General features: G+C 47.7%; 1 protein-coding gene across 1 annotated transcript in view; it reads right to left on the bottom strand.

The window, feature by feature from the left end:
• LOC147705939 (uncharacterized) overlaps positions 1 to 19,926 on the bottom strand; it is a 460,133-nt gene extending 440,207 nt beyond the window's left edge. Inside the window, exons 1-2 of the mRNA XM_086929578.1 lie at positions 19,890 to 19,926; positions 14,366 to 14,701 (exon numbers count right to left, since the gene is read on the bottom strand). Of these exons, the coding sequence (XP_086785704.1) occupies positions 14,366 to 14,701; positions 19,890 to 19,926 (373 nt within the window). The remainder of the gene's footprint in view (positions 1 to 14,365; positions 14,702 to 19,889) is intronic.
• Positions 19,927 to 21,147: the final 1,221 nt, after the last annotated feature.

The following is a 21,147-nucleotide window of genomic DNA, read 5'->3' as shown; positions in this document are numbered from 1 at the left end:
ACCTTTCCACAAGACCATTGGCCTGTGGGTGATAAGGAGTGGTGAACCGGTAGGTCACTCCACACTCCTTCCACATTGCCCGCATATACGCTGACATGAAGTTGGTCCCCCTGTCAGACACAACTTCTTTGGGGAATCCCACTCGGGTAAAGATCCCCATCAGGGCCTTCGCCACTACCGGTGCAGTAATGGTTCTCAGAGGTATTGCCTCTGGATACCTTGTGGCGTGATCCACCAGTACCAGGATAAACCTGTGACCGGATGATGTCGGTGGATCTAGGAGCCCAGCAATGTCGATGCCCACCCTTTCAAAGGGGGTGCCAACGACTGGAAGTGGTTCCAGGGGAGCCTTCAGCTTCATCCCTGTTTTCCCACTAGCTTGGCATGACACGCACGACCGACAGTATGTGTCGGACGCCACCCTCATTTGAGGCCAATAAAAGTGGGGGACAAGCCGTGCAAAGGTCTTGTCCTGACCCAAGTGTCCTGCCAAGGGAATTTCGTGAGCCAACTCTAATAGGAAGGCTCGGTAACACTGTGGGACTACCAGGGCCCGTGACAATCCGTGCACTGGCGCCCTGGGTTCACTGTAGAGGAGACCATCCTCCCAGTAAACACGATAGTTCCCAGACTCGTTACCTGCTGCCTGGGCTTCAGCCTGTTGCCTCAGACCCTCGAGGGTGGGATATTCCCTCTGTCCCTTGCTCAGTTCCTCCCTGGATGGTCCTCCCTCCACTCGCCACACAGCGGGGATAGGCAGAACCTCCAACGGAACCATGTCCTCCTCCGCGGACTCCGGGTCCACCTCCTCCGGTGGCCTATCCGTCTCACGGGGCACGGACATCGAGGCAGGGTCCTCCTGTCCTCGAGATGCTCCCTCATCGGCAGCTGGGTGGGCCATTGTTCCAGGCTCCAACCCATGCGACTTCTCCTCTCGAGCAGCCGCAGACCTGGTACTCACACAGGCTCAGTCAGGTGTACCCAGCATCTCAGAATGAGTCCGGTATTCCACCTCCTTCCAAGCATTGTGCTCCATATCATTGCCCAGCAAACAATCGACTGGCACGGCGGGGCTTACGGCAACTCGAAGTGAACCTGCAACCCCTCCCCACTCAAAGGGAACCTCGGCCACGGAATAGTGGCTCATTCTGCCGTCAGCCATCGAGGCTGGATGAAGTACGCCTGGAATCACTTGCTCTGAGGACACCAGATGACTCCTAACTATAGTCATACTGGCTCTCAGAGCTTCCCCTCTATGGCCATTGATGGTGACCCATTGCCCATACTTGGTAGTATTGGAGGGCACCTGGATCTTAGGAACCATCTCCCGATCACCCAGGGACACTAAGGTGACACCCGCCCACTCCCTCCCCTTAACTAAGGGCATCTCCTCCCCGAGTGCTACACTAGCGACTCCCAAGGCCTTTCCTCCAGTGGGAGGGGGTGGTCTCTTGGGGCATTTCACGTCTCCCTTATAATGTCCAACACCACCACACTCAAAGCAATGGATAACCCTTGGCTGCTGACTCTGGCCAGGATTAGGGTTCTTCTGCGGGTTAGCTTTAGATTTGGAAAATAAGCTTTTCCCCTTAAAGTTATTTTGGGGGCCTTTGGAGAACTCCTGTTTCTTGTTATCTCCCCCCTCTTTCTTCTGGGGAGAGCCCTGTCCGGACTTCTGAGAATCTCCTCCCATCCCCCTCGTGGACACTCGGGTACTGGTCCAAATGTCCGCCTCCTCAGCAAGCTTACGGGGGCAAGTAAGTTTGCTGTCTACCAGGTGTTGCCTCAGTTCGGGAAGACATTTCTCGAGTAGATGTTCCTTGAGTATTAGGTCGTACAACCCTCGATAGTCTTCCACCTCACTACCTTGGACCCACCCGTCTAGGGCTTTCTTGGCATAATCCAGGAAGTCAACCCAATTCTGTGAGCTCAGTTTGTGGCTGCCCCTAAACCTCTGTGGGTATTTCTCTGGGGTCAACCCAAACTTTCTGATGAGCGCCACCTTCATGGCGGGATAATCTACCTGCTCCTCCTGGTCTAGGGCCAATAGGGCATCCCTACCTGTCGGAGGCATGTACCGGTATAATCCACCACCCCAATGCTTCTCATGGATCCCTTGGGCTCTTAAAGGAGACCTCATAGGCGGTCAGCCACTTGGCTATGTCGTCTCCAGCGGTATAACTGGCGACCACGTCTTTGGGTAAATGAGGCCTGGGCTCCCTGACAAATTCCTTTGACTCGACACCCCCCGGAGTGATGGTACGGGCCCGGAGGTCGAGCTCTCGTAGCTTGAGCTCATGTTCCATCCTCCTCCCTTCTCTCCTATCTTCCATCTCCAGCTTGGCCAACTACCATCTGAACTGTCTCTCCTCTCTCCTATCGGCTAACTCGGTCTCTGACAACCCTCTTGAGGATACACTGCTGCCTTCCTGTGAGGCTACCTTGGGGCTGATTGACATCTCACCCACCCCCAGGGGACATTCCGCAGTTCCCTCAATGACAGTACCTCTGTCTGACTCCTCCTCCTCTACCATTCCCTCCGGGTGTGCTTCCACCCAGGCTCGCAGACTAGTACGGAGCTCCTCTCTTTTGGCCCCTCGCCTAACGAACACTCCCCTTTCCTGACAGAAATCCTTGAGCTGTGCCACAGTATAGGTCTCCAGCTCTGACATTTCGAATTCCATCCTGTCAGTGAAAAGTGTGGACAACCACCACGAAGTAGGTTATAAGAATATGAGACTCTGAGGGTCACCTCCACCCACCTCCAGAAGAGAATTTGGAAAAAACAAAATGTTAAATCAGAGGGCCACTGGGAGAAAACTCTGGGTGTGTACCTGTGACGCACACTGAATTATTATGGGGTACAGAACAAGCACGGCTCGCAATCCCACCTGCTGAGCACCAATTTTATGTTGGACCTGCGATGGGCAAGCCCAGCACAAAGGGGGTAGTTTGGCTCAAGTGTCAAGGCAGTGAAGGCTGTAGTGCTAAGCCGGCTCTGACCCAATAATAACCCCCTGCACAGTCACTCCAAAAAGAAGGACACCACACCACTGCTGTAGAAAAATACGATTCCTTTATATAAAAGTTCTCTGCTGTAAATAGGGATCAATTGGGGAAGCACATTCACATTTCATTTTTTACAGCACTCTGGGATTCAGGTTGAGAATAAATACAGTAAATAGGACTTCAGGAACACTGGTGTTGCATAAATATTAGGAATAGCTCTATCAATAAATAAAATAAATATCAGGTTTATATATCACCATTACATGAAATAATAAAGCCTGGTTCATTTAAATGCATAACCACATTTTCATTCTGGTATCGCTGCCACCAATTACATAAATCAGGAAGTTTACATTTGCAAGATAAACCCACTTTGAAAAGGATAACAGTACTTGTGGAATCATGGGGAATGCATGCGGGCTTCTCTGGATTCACGGTACACTGGGGACTCTTTTCTGTTCACGCGGGGCCCATGCGCGTGTACCTAAAGACAAGGAAACACTGTAAATATGACATTTGGCCCTCCGCTGCCACTGGGGAAGGATGTCCGCTTGCCGTGTAGTTTGCTTGAGCCTACGGCAATATCGCAGGCACCAGGGTAGCACAGTTCGAAGTCAGTAGATGAACGAACGGCTGCCAGCGGGGTCACTCAGTCTCAGTGCTCGCTCAGATCAACGCCGGTGCACAGTTCATTGATCACGCAGCACCCCTCCAGGGGAAACGACACACCTCACTACGGCTGCAATCAAATAGCGATTCAGTCGGGGCCAGCACTTCCTACGCCAGCATCAGGGTTCTCAGGGGCTTCACGGACCTCCCTCCGACTTCCTCATACGGGGGCTGGTCCCGCCCACAGCGACAGTTTCCCGGGTCTCTGGGAAAGGGCAGGGACGCTAATCCCGCCCAATGAAGGCCGGCCTCTCCCCGCCCCGGCGCACCACCTCACCTTCGATCACTGCACAACCAGGAAGCGTGCAATGCCGGTGGGGCTCGGAGACGTCCGAGTCCCCCGTGATAGGCGCTATTCACGAAGGGGGCACTGTGGAAGGTCGCGACTCGCCTTTTCTTCACGATTTCGCCACCGGGGGGGGGGAAGGCACATAAACTGGGCCACAGTCTTTTGGGGCAATGAGGCACTAGCTGGGCAGGCGCTGTAGGCGCAAGGTTACTGGAACACGCCTGTCTGGAACGCCAGTCAGGAATCAGGCTATTAACCCTTGCCACTCTACTGCCTGTGCTCTCAGCCACCTCGGGGGTCAGCAGGGCAGGTGTCACTCTGGGGTCAAGTCTGGAATCTGAATTACATCTAAAATGGCTGCCAGGGACTGGGCTTTTTATAGCCAGTGCCCTGAGGTACTGGCACGAGCTAGAAGGTTCTAGAACCTTCCCTGGCTGTGTCAATGGCATGGCACTTTTGAGGTGTCTTTTGGTCACTCAGACTCACCGTACTGGGGCTCTGGAGCAGCCATTTTGTGTACCTGAGGAAAGTTATGAAATTACTGTCAGGAAAGCGCGCCAACCTCAAAAGGTCAGGGTTCACGGAGGCTCCAATGGGAGTCACTCACATGAGGTAAACATGTGTCCACCATTTTAAGGTTAAACACACACAGGTTGCCAACCTCAGTTTTCATGTCCACAGGTTTCGCCAGGCGCCTTGTACATAGGTGCCAGAAACCTTGTGAGCAACTGGGTGTCAAGGAACACCTAGCCCCATGAAACAACACACAAAAAGGTCCTGGTAGACAAACAAAAAGCGACAAATTTTGGGAGGTTGAGGGGAACAAAAGAAATCCTATTGGTGAGGGGACTTTCAGAAGCAGACGGGTCCAACAGCCATGCTGTGACCCTTAGGGTGCCCCAGCACAGCAGAGTTCTAGAACATCAGATTCCATTGTAGTAACCTGGCATGACAGGTTTATCGCAAAAATCTGCAGCCTTAATCATAAGCACTGGATACTAGCTCATGAAAGAATGGATCCAATTGCCTCACTAACTTTACAGACACTACATCCACTTTATTTGACACTAGAAACCCTTTTTCCATAGAGCCTGAACGTTTTTAAATTTGTGTTGCACTTACATTGTCAGAGGACTGGGCTGCTTATTGCAAGATGGGTATTTTATTTGTTCCTGGAGATTCTTACTCAAACGTCATAGCAGTAAAAATCACCACAAACTTGATGTGGATTTCTTACAGTATGTTTAGCAAAGCCCTGCATTTGTTTAAACTAAAGCTGTCTATGTGTTCACCATTTGTCTCTAGATTTTTCTTTCTTCTGACTCTTGGGAATATATCTTGCACACCATTTATTTAAAATGTGTTGGAAGCTTTGTTGCTTGCGCCCACATAAGTTCTATCCTCCTAGGAGCTTTATCACTCCGAAAATTGCTGACCTTTCATCCTCTCAAGTTGGTGAAACATCTTTTTGCACTGCTTGCGGTCCTCCTTGTACATTCCTAACTACTGTATACCTGTACAAATGCATGCTATTGCCCATGCCGCAAGAGAACCTTTAGTCTGCAGCTTCTTTTGCCACTCTCATTTGCCTCTGAAGATATGCAACTCAATTGCCCCTACATTTATAGATATGATGTCCTTAAAAAATATGCAGAAGTTTCTAGCTTTGATACTTAGGAGTCCAGTCGGTTTGCAACTACCCCTGGCTGAATGATCTGTTCTCCCTAGACAGTTTGCCTCAGCAATCATGAAAACACACCTTCATCTAAAAGCTAGTTGATACTCCTTCTGCTTTTACTGGTGTCAGCCCTTAGCTGCTCATTGTGAGGCATACACGAGCCCTTACAGTAATGGACAATGCCATGGTGACTTCCGAGCCTTACTGTACGAGAGCTACATGTTCTAAAAACATTTAGCTCCAGGTAGTAAGAAAGATAGCACGTATGGAGAGTGAATTGAGTGGATGACTGAGATGACTGGAAGAGATGGATGTATTGATGGGGTGTGAATGAGAAGCTGCTGTGGGTGAAATGATGTTCTAAATAGATTTTGGTGGGTGAAGGGAGCTTGGTGTTTCCTAATTTTTTTTAATGGATGCAATTGTCTGTGAATTATATATGTGAGCGTTTCAAAAGACTTTTGATTAAATCATACAAAAAAGAGGTACTTGATGACATTGTTTCATTTCAATGGACACATTGTAGTTTGAGAATTAAGCATCAGTATTGGCGTTTTGTTGGTTTTTGGTTTGAATTGGGCTCAGCCGTACTGATGAGAGCCCAAACTCTTCTTTGTTTCTCTGTCATTTTTTGCGACTGCACACCCACGAGGTTGGGAAAACAATGAAGCTGTCCCGAAGTGATAAGAAGTGATTCTGGAGCGGAATTTTAAACCGCGTTTTTTGTGCTTGTATTTGTTGTAGGTTGTGTGTTGAGACACAAGTGTATATTTGTGAAAATAGAGGTGTAGTGACAAAGGGGTGTGTTTTACTGTAGTAGGGTTTGTTTTTGTATTTTTTTTTTGATTATGTCACAACGCGATACATTTGCTTACAGTGAGGACCTTATTCAAAAATTAATCAATGCCCCCCCCTCTTTTTGCCTTGGCCTCTTTGAGTGCCTCTGCAAAAATCCAAAGCAAATCAGAAAAACTTCTCAGATTAAAGAAAAAAACAGATTAGGACAGATATTAATGGCCATTTCCTAGTAGAACATTTAAAAGAAGGAACCATCCCCGGTGGTCTACAAATATGTAATGTCCCTGTGATTTTCACAGACGATCCTTTGTATGAGAAAGGCTATAGCTACATTGAGACGAAATGCAGTAGAGATCCGATGGTCCTGACTGTCGAAACTGCACAGAGGACCAAACAGCAACTGGAAGAGATTGCTGAATTGGAACTAGAAATTAGAAGAAATCAAACCATCACAGATTCCAAAGCACTGCAGGAGAAAGTAGAAAAGGAGATTTTCGAATTTAAAGATTATACTGTAAATCAAAAAGGGAGAAAATTTGAAAAAGATAAAAAGATTTTTTCTTTGGTCAAAGTCTACCCTTACTTACAGATGGATTTTTAATCAAGAGCTGAAGTGCGTAGGTTCCTTCCTGAATATCAAGGGAGATCAAAAAACAACTTCATCTCATTTTCTGAAACATCGTCGTCCTCAAGTGGGAGAGAGGCAGAAAGTAACAAAGGCCGCTCTAACATCAACTGACGGGGAAACTATCAACAACAGCAGCCCTCTTTTTTACCATGGGAGAAGTCAACAAGGTGACAGAATGACAAGAACTAAAAGCTTTTCCCATCTACAATTTATCTGACAAAATCTTGACAAATACGGAGATAAGTATTTTAGAAAAGGGATTATCCTTCGTGCCAACAATAAACACAGACAAAATGAAATCCCAGTCAATTGAGTTTTTCTGCAAAATCCGCCTAAAAACCTACTTTACTGAAAATCCATTTATGAACAGTCTGGAAGCCACTGGATTAAAGAAAAAATCTACTCTCTGCCCACCATCAACAAAAGTGCCTAAGGAAGTAGTCACCTTCGAAAGAACTGTGTTGTCCGCAATCGTGGCGATGGAGAAAAAGAAAAAAAGATATAAAACAGAACATATCAAAGGCACAAAAAATGCCCTTATTGACTTAAAGAATGATCCGTCAATAACAATAAAACAGGCGCACAAAGGGGTCTCCATTGTGGTATGTTATGTTGTGAAGTTATGAGACAGCTCTGTGACCAAGAATGCTAAAGAAAAGTAGCCAAAGATCCAACATGGGCATTACAAGGAAAACTGTTCAACATTCTAAAAGCAGGCTATCAAGAAGGATTTTTTGGTAAAAAAGAATATGACTACCTACAGAATAAACATCCTAGGATGCCGATTTTTTTATGCGCTACCAAAAGTGCATAAGAATGAACCCAAACCACCAGGAAGACCAATAGGCTTGGGATGTGAGTCTCTGATGGAACCCATCTCAAAAAATGTGTAGATCACTTTTTAAAACCTTTCATCAGGACCAGATAGGACTTTGCAGACTTGTGCCTGAAACGATCTCCAAGGGCTTGATCGAGAGCTTGCCCCCTGAACGGAACCCCAGGACCATTGGGTTCTATCTGCTTGTGCCCGTTTGCTGTTGGGCCTCAGTTCTTATTCCCTCGCCAGAGTTGTGACTCGGGTGCCTTCGCCCTCTCCCATGTCGTGACAGCTCGGAGCCTGGTTGCCCCGCCGTAGAGAGTCCCGCTCATCCCTAAGCCACTCTCCGCTTCAGTGCCGGGCCGCCTGCTCTCCTGTTACCTCGCCGCTTACGGAGCGAGCTTCGCACCTCTCATCTTCTCCAGCCGGAATCTGCACGGAGAGCATCTCATAGCCTCATACAGTCTGTACGTCGTAACGTACCCGACTGTCTCGCTTTGCGCTCCTGCATACCAAGGCTCGTGCCGCACCTCAAGAAAGACCTTCCCCGTAACGTGGTACCGGGCGCCTGGTGCTGCACCCGTCTGCCCGAGAACTTGACGCCCCTCACAGATCCACGAGTCAGACCTAGCGTACTAAGAAGTAGTACGCCCCGCAGGCCTGAGCGGCCCTAGCCCCGTGAGCTGTACCGGTCCCGGATCGCCGCAACCCTCCACAGTCTAGCTCCTCCACCTCTGGACATCTGGGGATGGACAAGACCTAAGACAGGCTTGTCACCCCCTTTTACTGGCCCCAGATGCACCGGAGCTCAGATGCTCACTGCAGAACTTGCCAGACTTGCCAGGCAAGTGGTAAGTGTGGAGGGAAGAACAAGGCTCCCCTCCAACCGTTCCCCGTCGTCAGTACCCCATTCCAGCGAGTGGGAATTGACATTGTGGTGCCTCTGGACCCCAAGACGGCCATGGGCAACAGGTTTGTCCTGGTCTTGGTGGATCATGCCACCCGGTACCCTGAAGCCATCCCTCTGAGGACAATGACGGCCACCGTGGTGGGACGAGCACTGATGGGAATTTTCTCTCGAGTAGGATTCCTCCTAGAGGTGGTGTTTGACAGGGGCACCAACTTCAGATCGAAATATATGAAGTCCCTTTGGCAAGAGTGTGGTGTAACGTACAAGTTCACCACCCCTTACCACCCCAAAGGAAACGGGTTGGTTGAGAGATTCAACCGAACCCTGAAAGGCATGATTATGGGCCTAGAAGGACCAATGAGGCATAAGTGGGATGTCCTCTTACCATGTCTACTGTTTGCGTACCGAGAGGTGCCACAGAAGTCGCTCGGGTTCAGTCCCTTCGAGCTTCTGTACGGTCACCCGGTGCGAGGACCTCTGAGTCTGGTTATGGAAGGCTGGGAGCAATCTCCAAGGAAACCTCCCCAGAATGTATATAGCTACATGCTGGCCTTCCAAAACCAGACCAGGCGATTCAGGCAACTTGCTGAGGCAAACCTGGAAGCCAGCCAGGAGGAAATGAAGCGATGGTATGATCAGAATGCCACTCTGTTAGAGCTTCAGCTTGGACAAAAGGTGTGGCTCTTGGCCCCAGTGGAGCACTGTGCACTTCAGGATAAGTGGACGGGTCCATTTGAGGTTGTGGAGCGCAAGAGTCCTGTCACCTACCTGGTGAACTTGCAAACTCCCAGGAACCCTTTGAGGGTCCTACATGTTAACCGCCTTAAGCCCCACTTGGAGAGGTCCGAAGTGGGCATGCTGTTGGCAACCGATGATGGGATGGAGGAGGAGACTGAGCCTTTTCTGGACCTCTTGGTGGCCTCCGAGCGAGATGGGTCAGTGGATGGAGTTAACCTCTCACCCTCCCTGACCCCTGAGCAGCAGAGTGATTGCCGCCAGCTGCTGGGGCAATTCTCTGACTTGTTCTCCCTGGTTCCTGGTGTCACAGACTGGTGCGTCCATGATGCGGACACGGGAGACAGCTTACCGGTGAAGCATAAGGCTTACCGCGTGACTGACAAGGTACGAGCTTGCATCAAGGAGGAAGTCTCAAAGATGTTTGCTCTTGGGGTGATTGAGTCCTCCAGCAGTCCTTGGGCCAACCCAGTGGTCTTGGTCCCGAAGGCTGCGACGCCGGGAGCCATACCTGAACTCCGGTTTTCTGTGGACTATCGAGGACTCAATTCGGTCACGAAGACTGACGTGCACCCCATCCCCAGAGCTGATGAGCTCATCGATCGGTTGGGAGCTGCCCGGTACCTCAGTACAGATTGTCTTAACCGAAGGGGCCAAAGAGAGGTCAGCGTTTTCAACCCCAGATGGGCAATACCAATTCCGGGTCATGCCCTTCGGGATGAAAAATGCCCCTGCCACCTTCCAGAGGTTGGTCAACCAGGTGTTGGTCGGACAGGACGCGTTCAGTGACGCCTACCTGGACGACATCGCAGTGTTCAGCGGAACGTGGAAGGAACACTTGCGGCACCTTTGGGAAGTGTTGGCGGCTCTGCGCAAGGCAGGCCTCACGATCAAGGCAAGCAAGTGCCAGATCGGGCAGGGTTCAGTGGTGTATTTGGGACATCAATTTGGGAGTGGCCAGTTGGCGCCCCTTCAGCCCAAAGTTCAGACCATCCTGGCTTGGGAAGCCCCCAAGACCCAAACGGAGGTGAGGGCCTTCCTCGGACTCACCGGGTATTACAGGAAGTTTGTCAAGGGATAAGGCACCATCGTTGCCCCCTTGACGGAGCTGACTTCGAAGAAGCAGCCTCGGAAAGTGATCTGGACCGACGCCTGTCAGGAAGCATTCGACACCCTGAAGAAGGCCATGTGCACGGCGCCCGTGCTCCTGGCTTCTGATTTCTCCAAAGAGCTTATTTGCAGATAAACGCTTCAGAGCATGGGATAGGGGCTGTCCTTTCACGGACGACTGAGGAGGGCTGGGATCACCCTGTGGCCTTCATCAGTCGAAGGTTACTTCCACAGGAACAGAAGTGGAGTGCAATTGAGCGAGAAGCTTTTGCTGTGGTCTGGGCCCTGAAGAAGCTAAGACCCTACTTGTTTGGGTCTCACTTCCGAGTTCAGACGGACCACAGGCCCCTCAGATGGTTGATGCAAATGAGGGGTGAGAACCCGAAACTGTTGAGGTGGTCCATTTCTCTACAGAGTATGGACTTTACGGTGGAACACCGCCCTGGCATAGACCACGCCAACGCTGACGGTCTGTCAAGGTTTTTCCGCCTTAGTGACGGAGAACTCCCTGGGGTAGGGTAGTTCTCCTCACCTTTCAGCTGGAAGGGACACGTGTTAGACCTGGCACCTTGGCGTGAGTCTCCCTTCCACTTTTTGCTGATGTGCCTCAGATGTTTTTGCTGGTGTTCGATGCTCAGGGCACTGCGCCACGGCCAATCCGTGCCGCAGTGCAAGTGCTCCCAATGTAAAGTGTATGTACGATTGATTTCCACGATGGGATTATTTGGTTTACTATCAGTCCCCAGTAAAGTGCACGAGGCGTGCCGGGGCTTGTAGATACAAATGCCGCTAGTGGGCCTGCAGCGCTGGTTGTGCCACCCACAGAAGCGGCCTCGCCAGATATGTCTCGGGTCCCCCATTGCTGACCCCGCGTACAGTCCCGCACTGTCACGCTGACTGTGCAAGTGCCCACACTTTCCCATCCCAGAACCTTCCCTCACCTTCATATCAGCCACCCCTATGGTAGGCCTACGGGCAGGGTTCATTGTAAGCGTAAGGTAGGACAAGCCTAGAGTGTGGCATGTCCTAGTAGTGAATTACCGCCCTTTCTCGTTCTTCACTATTGAAGGGCTACCGGTTCTCTTAGGCCAGATGAGCTGTCGGAGCTATTACACGCTATAGTCCCGGCAGGCTCAGGGAACACGGTAGCAGATCGAGTTTAGTATGCCTGAACTCAGAATAATAAAATACTTCCTTTAGTAAGGTTTATTTTAATATCCTGTGTTTGCAACTGCTACTTTTAGAAAGTTAGCCTTTGCTCGCCTAACTGTTCAGCCCGCCTCTGCCAGGATGTGTATCTGCTGTCTGGGTTTGTGTGAGTGACTGGGCTGGGAGATTCCTGGGGGATAGTCGGGTGCTCAGGAGGGTGAATGAGATGCTTACACCAGGATGGGTGGGCGGAGTAGTCCTTGACTCTGAATAGGGTTGTGCTCCACCACCACAATGCAGGCTCCACCTCCTGCGGAGCGTCTGATGTCTCTGCCCTGCACCCTGAAAGAAGACGGCAGCGTCCTGTCAACAAAGTACTTCAGAACCAGGTTGAACCAAGCTCAGGCCCCCTGGCCTGCAAAGACAAAAGAAATGCAGTATAAATATAGGAGCTCCGCTCCTTACAAATCAGATCCAGTTTTGTCCACGACGAACCTCTGCCTGACTAGAAGGACCAAGAGAAGCTGAAGGACGGAAACCAGTCTGTATCCTGTAAGACTGGCCTGCAGTGTTGCCTTGCTGAGAACGGAGAGGAAAGGACCAGATAGGACTTTGTAGACTTGTGCCTGAAACGATGTCCAAGGGCTTGATTAAGAGCTTGCCCCCTGAACGGAACCCCAAGACCACTGGGTTCTATCTGCTTGTGCCCGTTTGCTGTTGGGCCTCAGTTCTTATTCCCTCGCTAGAGTTGTGACTCAGGTGCCTTCGCCCTCTCCCAGGTCGTGACAGCTCGGAGCCTGGTCGACCCGTCGTAGAGAGTCCCGCTCATCCCTGAGCCGCTCTCCGCTTCAGTGCCGGGATGCCAGCTCTCCTGTCACCTCGCCGCTTACGGAGCGAGCTTCGCACCTCTCATCTTCTCCAGACGGAATCTGCACGGAGAGCATCTCATAGCCTCGGACGGTCCGTACGTCGTAACGTACCCGACTGTCTCGCTTTGCGCTTCTGCATACCAAGGCTCGTGCCGCACCTCAAGAAAGGCCTCCCCGTACCGTGGTACCGGAAGCCTGGTGCTGCACCCGTCTGCCCGAGAACTTGACGCCCCTCACAGATCCACGAGTCAGACCCTGCGTGCTAAGAAGTAGTATGCCCCGCAGGCCTGAACGGCGCCTCGCCTCGTGAGCTGTACCGATCCCGGATCGCCGCAACCCTCCACAGTCTAGCTCCTCCACCTCGCTCCTCAAGGGGGATTGAGCCAGTGAGATCCTCTGGAAAACCGTCAGCCTCGTTCTGGGTCCGCCCTCACAAGTAGCCGCGCCTGAAACGCCTCGGACTTCCGCCTGCAAGGTACACTTGAACTCCGTCTCGAGTTCATATCGGATCCAGGGTCCGCAACGTTCTTATTTCCCTGTCATCGTACCTTGCTAACCAATGAACATTGAAAGACTAAGTTTGCCTATTGTAATCTGGTGACCTAGATGTACTAAACGTTATTCTGATCTTGTGATAATCCTGCTTGAATCTACATACGACTGGTGTCAATTTGTGGTGGGTCAGTGGGTTTACTGTGTGTGGTCATGAATGCTTAACTTACTATTGCCCTGAGGATTAGCCTTGTCTGCTCGCGCCACACTACCTAGAGGGTGAGCAGGGGTTATTCAAAGGGGTAGTTCCCTTGCCCTGACGTAGAGCTGAGGGTCCCTGCTTGTCACAAGTGCATACCTGTGCCAACCAGAGACCTCCGGTTCTAACAGTGCTGACGAAGAGGGAAGAGTGGGTCTTCTTGCCACTTTATAAACTATGAAATCAAAAGAGACTCTGAGAGGAGGTTAGCAGTTTATTAAGCTTTTGCCCTATACTCCCCCGAATTGATGAGAATGCTGTAGAAACTGTGTAAGCTAATGAGATGGACGGAAGCTTTGAATCAAAACCTTGAACTCAGAAATCCTAGGAAAGACCCAGATATGGTCGATAAACTGAAACTGTCTATGTGGTGGAAGGATCTGTGAAGCTACAGTGCAATGTAAAATTATATATTTATATATCCTAAAGCTTGACTAATTCAACTAAGCCTGAGTCCATTCAACTAACCTTCTTCACATTCTAAAACAAATTCTTTATTTGCATAGCTCCCCCCTGTGCCAAATATGTGGATTTGCTGCCGGTTTAGATTACCCATCTCAAAAGTGGTTCACTAAAGACAGGACTTGAAAAACAATGACACCTTTGCTCCACTGAAAGATGCTGCTGCTCTGTTCAGTGCAACAGTGCTTTTTATTTAACAAATTAATTTGTGCTGTTGAGCTGCTCAAAGTAATTTATGTTGCTTGGTGGTGAAACAAGAAGAGAGCCACACCAAGTACCATTCCAGCAAGCCGATGGCAAAGTTAATTACACCCATCAGCATATTTATAATTTTTACTGGCACACAGACTAAAGAATTACTGATCTTTAGTGCCCAGTCAGATGCAAAGCTATTCAAACTTAGAAATGAGTTAAGTAACAGAACAGTATCCAAGAATAAGTCATTCATTTTAGTGTAACAAATACTATAAATTATTATCCAAATACCTCACCATCTATTTGGAGGGTCATGTAAACAATCTTCTTTTCCCCACTGTAGATGATCTCACAGCTGTAATCCCCGCAGTCATCAGTGTCTACTTCTGGAAGAATGATGGAAGCGTTTCCTTTCATCAGCTCATCCATGTTCAATCGAGCTCCTGCTGCCCTATACACCGTCAAGACATTCTCATATGTTAACACCTTCCGTTTACCAATTCTCCAAATAACGACCAGGTGTCCGATTTCCATAGATGGGGTGTCCATGTTAAAAATGCATCTCAGTAATGCACTGTCGTTGGGACAGGCGCTAACCAGAGGCGAACCTGTGGAGACCCAGAGCCAGGCCACTGGGATGGAATATAAGATGGGGAATCACCAGCAGATCAATGGAAAGGGGTAATCAGCAGCCAATAGCACACAACCCACCCAAACAATCAGTAACAAAATAACTAAATAGTTGCTGCATAACATATTACCCATTGAAATTTAAAAGTGATTATATTGCCACAACCTGAAGAACAAATACAATGGAGTATCTGAGGCATGTATTCAAAATAAAATGCGATACAAATACCCAGTTATATGTAAACGGTCAATTCACAGCTAGATAAACAGTGCTCTTTATGCCAATAGCAAGACAGCTGCGTTAAATCCATTGTTGATTTTTGGAGATTCCATGTGATTTGTATACTTTCCAAAGAAAGAACATTTCTTACCTGTAATCCCAGTTCTCTCTCAGGGGAATCTCCATTGAAATCATAAGCACTGAATAGTCCGGCCCAATATGTGGGCATCCTGGAGCAGTTCTTTCAAAATCACATCTACTTTGCAAAGGCCTGGAAAGATATGTGACAGGCATTACGACATGTTACATTTTTGCAGCCTTAAAAACAGCCTTTATTACCAATGTTTATGGATTACTTTAAAGAAGGAAAAAAGGGTCAAACCCTTAAAAATCACTTTAACCAAAATTAAAAAGTGATCTTTTAAAAACATTGTTCACAAACGCTTTTTACTTCTTTATAAAGTAAGCTTAGGAATATAGCAATGTGGGCTGCATAGGCTGCAGCATTGAAACAAGGTAAATAGGACAACACAACTTTAAGGACCTTCTGACCTGCAGTGCCCACCATAGTATTTTCTAAAACTGATTCACTTAACATAATTTAGGGCATAGAGCATTTTTATATAATTTCTTGACAGGTATTATATCTAATTTTTCACTAAATGTCATCCTTTTTTGTGACTTGCCCAGGCTGTGGCAGAAAATGGCAAAAACAGACCCGCACAGGATCTGTATCTTATGTTTATCAGACTCTCATGACCCCAGGGACATGCCGCTATTGCAAGACCCTTCCCAGTTACACTTAGAGGGAGAAGATTTGCCTCCATGGCCAACTGGAGCACCGCAGACGCCACGATTCTCTGACTGGTGAGACTTCTGACAAGTGAGGAGAGACCGTATACAGTCTATCAGTGCCCCTAAGTCACGCTCTGAGGACTCCCGTAGTGTGAGATACAAAAAGAGAACATCATGAGGAAGACATTGCTCCAGTACTGAATGAAGACTTTGACACTGAGAAGAGGTACAACACCTACTTGCTCGCCATCAAGAGCTGCTTTGATGCCAAGAACTCTTACGACGTCAAGGAGGAGGTCACCGTCGACGTTGAGGGGGACTTCGACATTGAGACATCAGGCAATGTTGAGAACTTCAACATCAAGATATCCTAAAGCTACCCTGACCAAGACAGTGGAGTGGCTTTCACGGATGAAAGCGTGCAGACTTTCTTCAAAGTCTGATTCGGAGTGCTGTAGGGCCTATTCACCATCCAAGCCCACCTCTCCATTGACTATTCTAGATTTGCTGACATCGCTTCGAGTTCCAGCGGAATCTACTCCACCTCCACAGCGCTCGCCTCAGCCTTCGCCTCCTCAACCTCCACCACCTCCTCCTCCTCAAACAGCGATTACAGCAGTGCCTCCATTATCTGTTTTACCAGCCTCTCTGCCACTACAACTGACTGAGTCAGTGACACATACACTAAGGCACCCTTGAAATCGCACTCATCCCACTAGACCTCATTCGTATTAGTCTAGGTCAAGATCACACCATCGACATCGTTCAAGACCTAGCAAGCACTGTCATTCAAGGTAGAGAAGATATTCTACATCTAGATCAAGATTCTCCCAATCTTGTCATACATATTTAGGACTGTATTGTGGAGAAGTGTGGCTCACGGTGTAGAGCAGGCAGACCCGGAAGCTGAGGTCAGACCCGGGACCAGGGTTCAATTCCCGACGCGGCAGGGTCTTGAGCTCAAATGTCCACGGACTCGATAATTCTCGCTTCGGTGCCTGCTCTAATCATGGGTTCTCACTCTGCAACTCTGGGCATTAAGCTTGCTTAATCTCCACAACGGCCCCCCTGCGGCGGGATGCCTGGCTTTCACCTTGGGGATGCCCTGTAGGGGCTATCTCACAGGGAAAAGCCAGGACGGGTTCCCAAGGCAAGCGCCGGGAAACCTCCGGGTAGCTGTGTGCTCAATAAATGCAATAATAATATTAATAACAATAATTCGCCTACCTTAATGATTTCTCCTCCACTGAGAATATCACCAGTAGATAATATTAACACCTTCCAGGAAGTTCTTATCAGGGGAGCTAACAAACTGAATTTTGATTTTGGTGACTAGTACAACACACACATCCATAATCTTTGAGACACTTCATCAATAGTCCTCAGCTAGACCACTACTTCATTTTATTCCAGGCCTTCTAGAACCAGTAACAGAACCTTTCTGGACTGTGACTGCTGTAAAGGCTGCTCTATCACACCTATGAAAGAAATACAGATCTCCAGATCAAGACCCATCCTTTCTTCACACAGATCCAATTCAAGATTTGGTCATTGTTCAGCAGCTCAGAAACCTAATGCCAAGGTGCAATATTCTGCAGTACCTCCTAATAAGGAGAGTAAAAGCTGGATTCAATGGACAGAAAGGTCAACTGAACTTGTGCAGCTTTCATAAAAGCTGCTGGTGCAATTGCTCTCCTAGGAGTCTATGGCAAGTCTCCCTTGGACTCCATTCAACAACAATCTTCCAAAAAGATAAGCATCACGAGTTCAAAGAGATGGGTAATGAAGGCAAGATGGTATCAAACCAGGTTATCAGTGCTGCAGCAGATTACTCCACTATACCAGCACATTAGTACTATCATGGCCTGGCTCTTTGGCACTCTTCTTGGCTGAGGCTCACAGGCTTGAAACCCGAAACCCAAAATCGTATTCTTAACCTGCTGTTTTCTCAAACCACCTTGTTTTGCTCTCATGCTGACGATGGACTGTCTAATATGAAGTCTGAAATTGAAACTCTCAAAGCAGTGTTATTAGAAAAAAGTTGAGAATATAGGAGACGTTCCTATGGCTGCTGCTATTTCCACCAGAGGATTCAAACACCTCATTGATCAACAGGACAGTAACAACAACAAACATCTCACTGACATAGTCAACAACAACAACAGCATCAGTCAAGAGGAATAGGAGGACAGCAATCATCTGCCTAATCCACGAAATAAACGGGAGGTAAACAATGAGTCATCTCTTCCCCCTCTTCCATTGCTTACTCCGGTAAGTTGAAGCATAACATCTTTCCAGCAAGAGTGGCAAAAGATAACCATCAACAAATGAGTTCTAAATCTTGTAGAGCATGAATAACATCTCAGATTTAAGTGTCCACTACTATTTATTTCACTGAAGAAACCTTTTAATTTCAAACAGGATCAACTGCAACAAGAAATATCCATCCTTTTGCCCAAACAGGCTATGGAAAAGATCCCTTCTCATCTGAAAGGAATGGGAATGTATTATAGTTATTTTCTTGTGAAGAAAATGGGACCCATCATCCAATAGTGAATTGTGGAACTCAGAAAATCAAACAAATGGGATGGCAAAGAAACATTTTGGATGTTGGCTCTTCATCAGATCTATCCTCAACTCCATCGAGGGGGCTGGCTATGCTCGATAGACCTGCAAGATGTCTATTTTCACTTCCCAATAGCCAAAAAAAAACATAAAATTCCTAAGGTTCATTTTAGAAAAAGTCCCCTATTAATACAAGGTCCTTCCCTTTGGCCTCAAGTCTGCACCACAAACATTCTCTAAAAGCAGTTGTAGCAGCCTAACACAGTAAAATGAAAATATTTGTCTATGCATATCTGAGTGATTAGCTCATCAAGGCATCTCCCCATCAACATGCAAGCCAACATTATCACCTAACCGTCATTATTATCAATCGACTAGGTCTGCACAGGAATCACAACAAATCCATCTCAACACCTGTTCAATCCCTTCATTACTGGGGTGCAGTTCTAGACACAGTGTACTCGAAAGTTTGTCCTTTGGAGGAGAGACAATTATCTATCCTTCAGAAATCTCGCACTCTGAAGAAAGCATCCCATCCAACAGTGGGACAAGCCTCTTCTCTCCTGGGTCAAATGGAGTTCTGCATCTTCCTTGTCCCACATGCACGTCTCTTCATGTGGCCTCTGCAACAATGCTGAAAGGTCAATGGGATCAGACGTCCGGAAGATGGAAAGAGAGTGCTTTTCACCACTCATGCGAAACAATTGCTCAAATGGTGGTGCTGCTCTGATTATCTCCTCAAAGGGATGATTTTCCATGAAGACATTCGGGCCCAACCCATAGAGAAGGATGCTTCCCTGAGGAGTTGGGGTGCTCATATGGACGATTGCAAATTCAAGGCCTGTTGCCTCTGAAGGAACAGTCAACCACATCAACCTTCTGGGACTCTCTCCTTTTTCAGATGGGCAATACAACAACCATGCATCATCTGAACAAGCAGGAAGGGACGAGATCCAGACCTCAGTCTCTATAAGCTCAAACAATCTGGAAGTGGTTCATCTCTAGGGATTTTAAGATTACAGTAGTCTATCTTCTGGGATCCCAGAATGCTCAGGCAAACACTCTCAGCAGAGTCACTCAAGAACATCAGGAGGGAGTTGACTGTTCTTTACAACATCATCTCAGACTTTTCCCCAGATAGATCTTTTGGCAGATGGGAAAAACAAAAAATGCCCAAGTTCTACAAACCGGGTAGAACGGGGAATGCCCTATGTATCGACTGGTCAGGTGAATTTCCTTACGCCTTTCCTTCAGCTCCCCTCCTGCCGACAGTAATCATCAAGTACTCACTCAAAAACCAGAATGATTATCCTTGTTCTGAATGGGCTTGACAGGGGTGTTACATGGTTCTTCTTCACGTCTCCCAATGTCCACACAAAAAACTGCCAGGCAGACAAGTTCTTCTTCAGAAGTTCAGAGGCCAAGTTCAACATTCCAACCTTCCTTCTATGAACTTGGCTGAATGGGTCCTGAATTCATACAATATGGCCACCTAAATCTTGCTAAGGGATGCATGAATGTGCTAAGAGAAGCCAAGAAATCATCTCTTAGGACTTCAAATGCAAGAAATGTTGCATCTGGTGTTCTCAGAACAACGTCAAACCTCTTACTTGTCAGGAAAATGCTATTTTTCCATATCTTCTCCATTTCGCTAAAGCGAAATTGGATTTTTCCTAAATTAGAGTATATCTCACAGCTTATAAACAATGTCTTTCACAATCATCCTTTTTAACAATGCCTGTCGATAAAGATTTTCTGGAAGGCATTGAGAAGATATATCACCCCTCAGGCGACCTTCTCCTCCATAGGAGCTAAACATTGTCCTCTCTCGCCTGATGGGTCCTCGCTTTAACGACATTCATAAGGCTTCTCTCCAACACCCCTCTTTGAAGACTTCCTTCTTAGTAGCCATTTCCTCAGCTTGCAGAGATAGTGAGATACAGGTTGTTCACATGACCCTTACACAGCATTCCATAGCAACAGGATAATGAGGAGGACCCATCATAAATTCCTCCCTAAGGTAGCCTCGAATTAATCAGACTATTGGTTCACCTACATTCTTTCAAAACACCTCTTGTCGTGCAAAGAGATCTCTCCACACCCGCTAGGTTTCAAGTTCTATCTAGCTAGGACTATATCTTTAAGAACATCAAAACAAATCTTTGCCAATTATAGTCCTCCACAGACAAGATATGCAACTTCCAAACCTTATTCTGATGGATTGCCTCTTGTTTAATCCTTTGTTATCAAAAAGCAAAGAAAGCCCTGTTCGTTAAACCTAAATCTAAGGCCCACTCCACCAGGGATGAATCAGCTTCTGTTGCTCTGCTTAGGAACATCCAAATTGCTGAGATTTGCAAGGCTGTAACTTGGAGATCGGTTCACAACTTTATGAGACACGATTGTCTTGATTCAGAAACTAAGGCTGATGCCCAAGATGGGCAAGCATCTCTAAAGAATCTGCTTGCGTAATTTGACTTTTCTTCCTTTTTTCCCTCTCCCTTTGCAGCATCTTAGAGGGATAGGCTTGCAAATCTATTCAACACTTATGATTATCAATGGAGATCCCTTGAGAGAGAAAGATTGGTTTCTTACCTGTAATTCTAGCTGTCTCTCAAGAGAATCTCCTTTGAAATCATAACCAACCCTTCCTCCTCCCGTACGGAAAGGATAACAAATGTATATCACTATATTACAGATTTGCTTGTCAAAGAGAACTGAGTAAACTGCCACCTACAGGGCATGATGGGAAACCGGAGGTCAGAAGAAGCTTAAAGGTGCAGTTTCCTATTAACATTGTTTTAATGCTGCAGCTTATGTAGCCTACTGTGCTATATAATATTCCTTAGCTTACTTTAAAAACAAGTA

Source organism: Lissotriton vulgaris, chromosome 7 (genome assembly GCF_964263255.1).
Source record: "Lissotriton vulgaris chromosome 7, aLisVul1.2, whole genome shotgun sequence".
Classification (NCBI taxonomy): Eukaryota; Metazoa; Chordata; class Amphibia; order Caudata; family Salamandridae; genus Lissotriton; species Lissotriton vulgaris.
The sequence above is the reverse complement of the archived record's forward strand: the minus strand, read 5'-3'. Positions and strand labels throughout refer to the sequence as shown.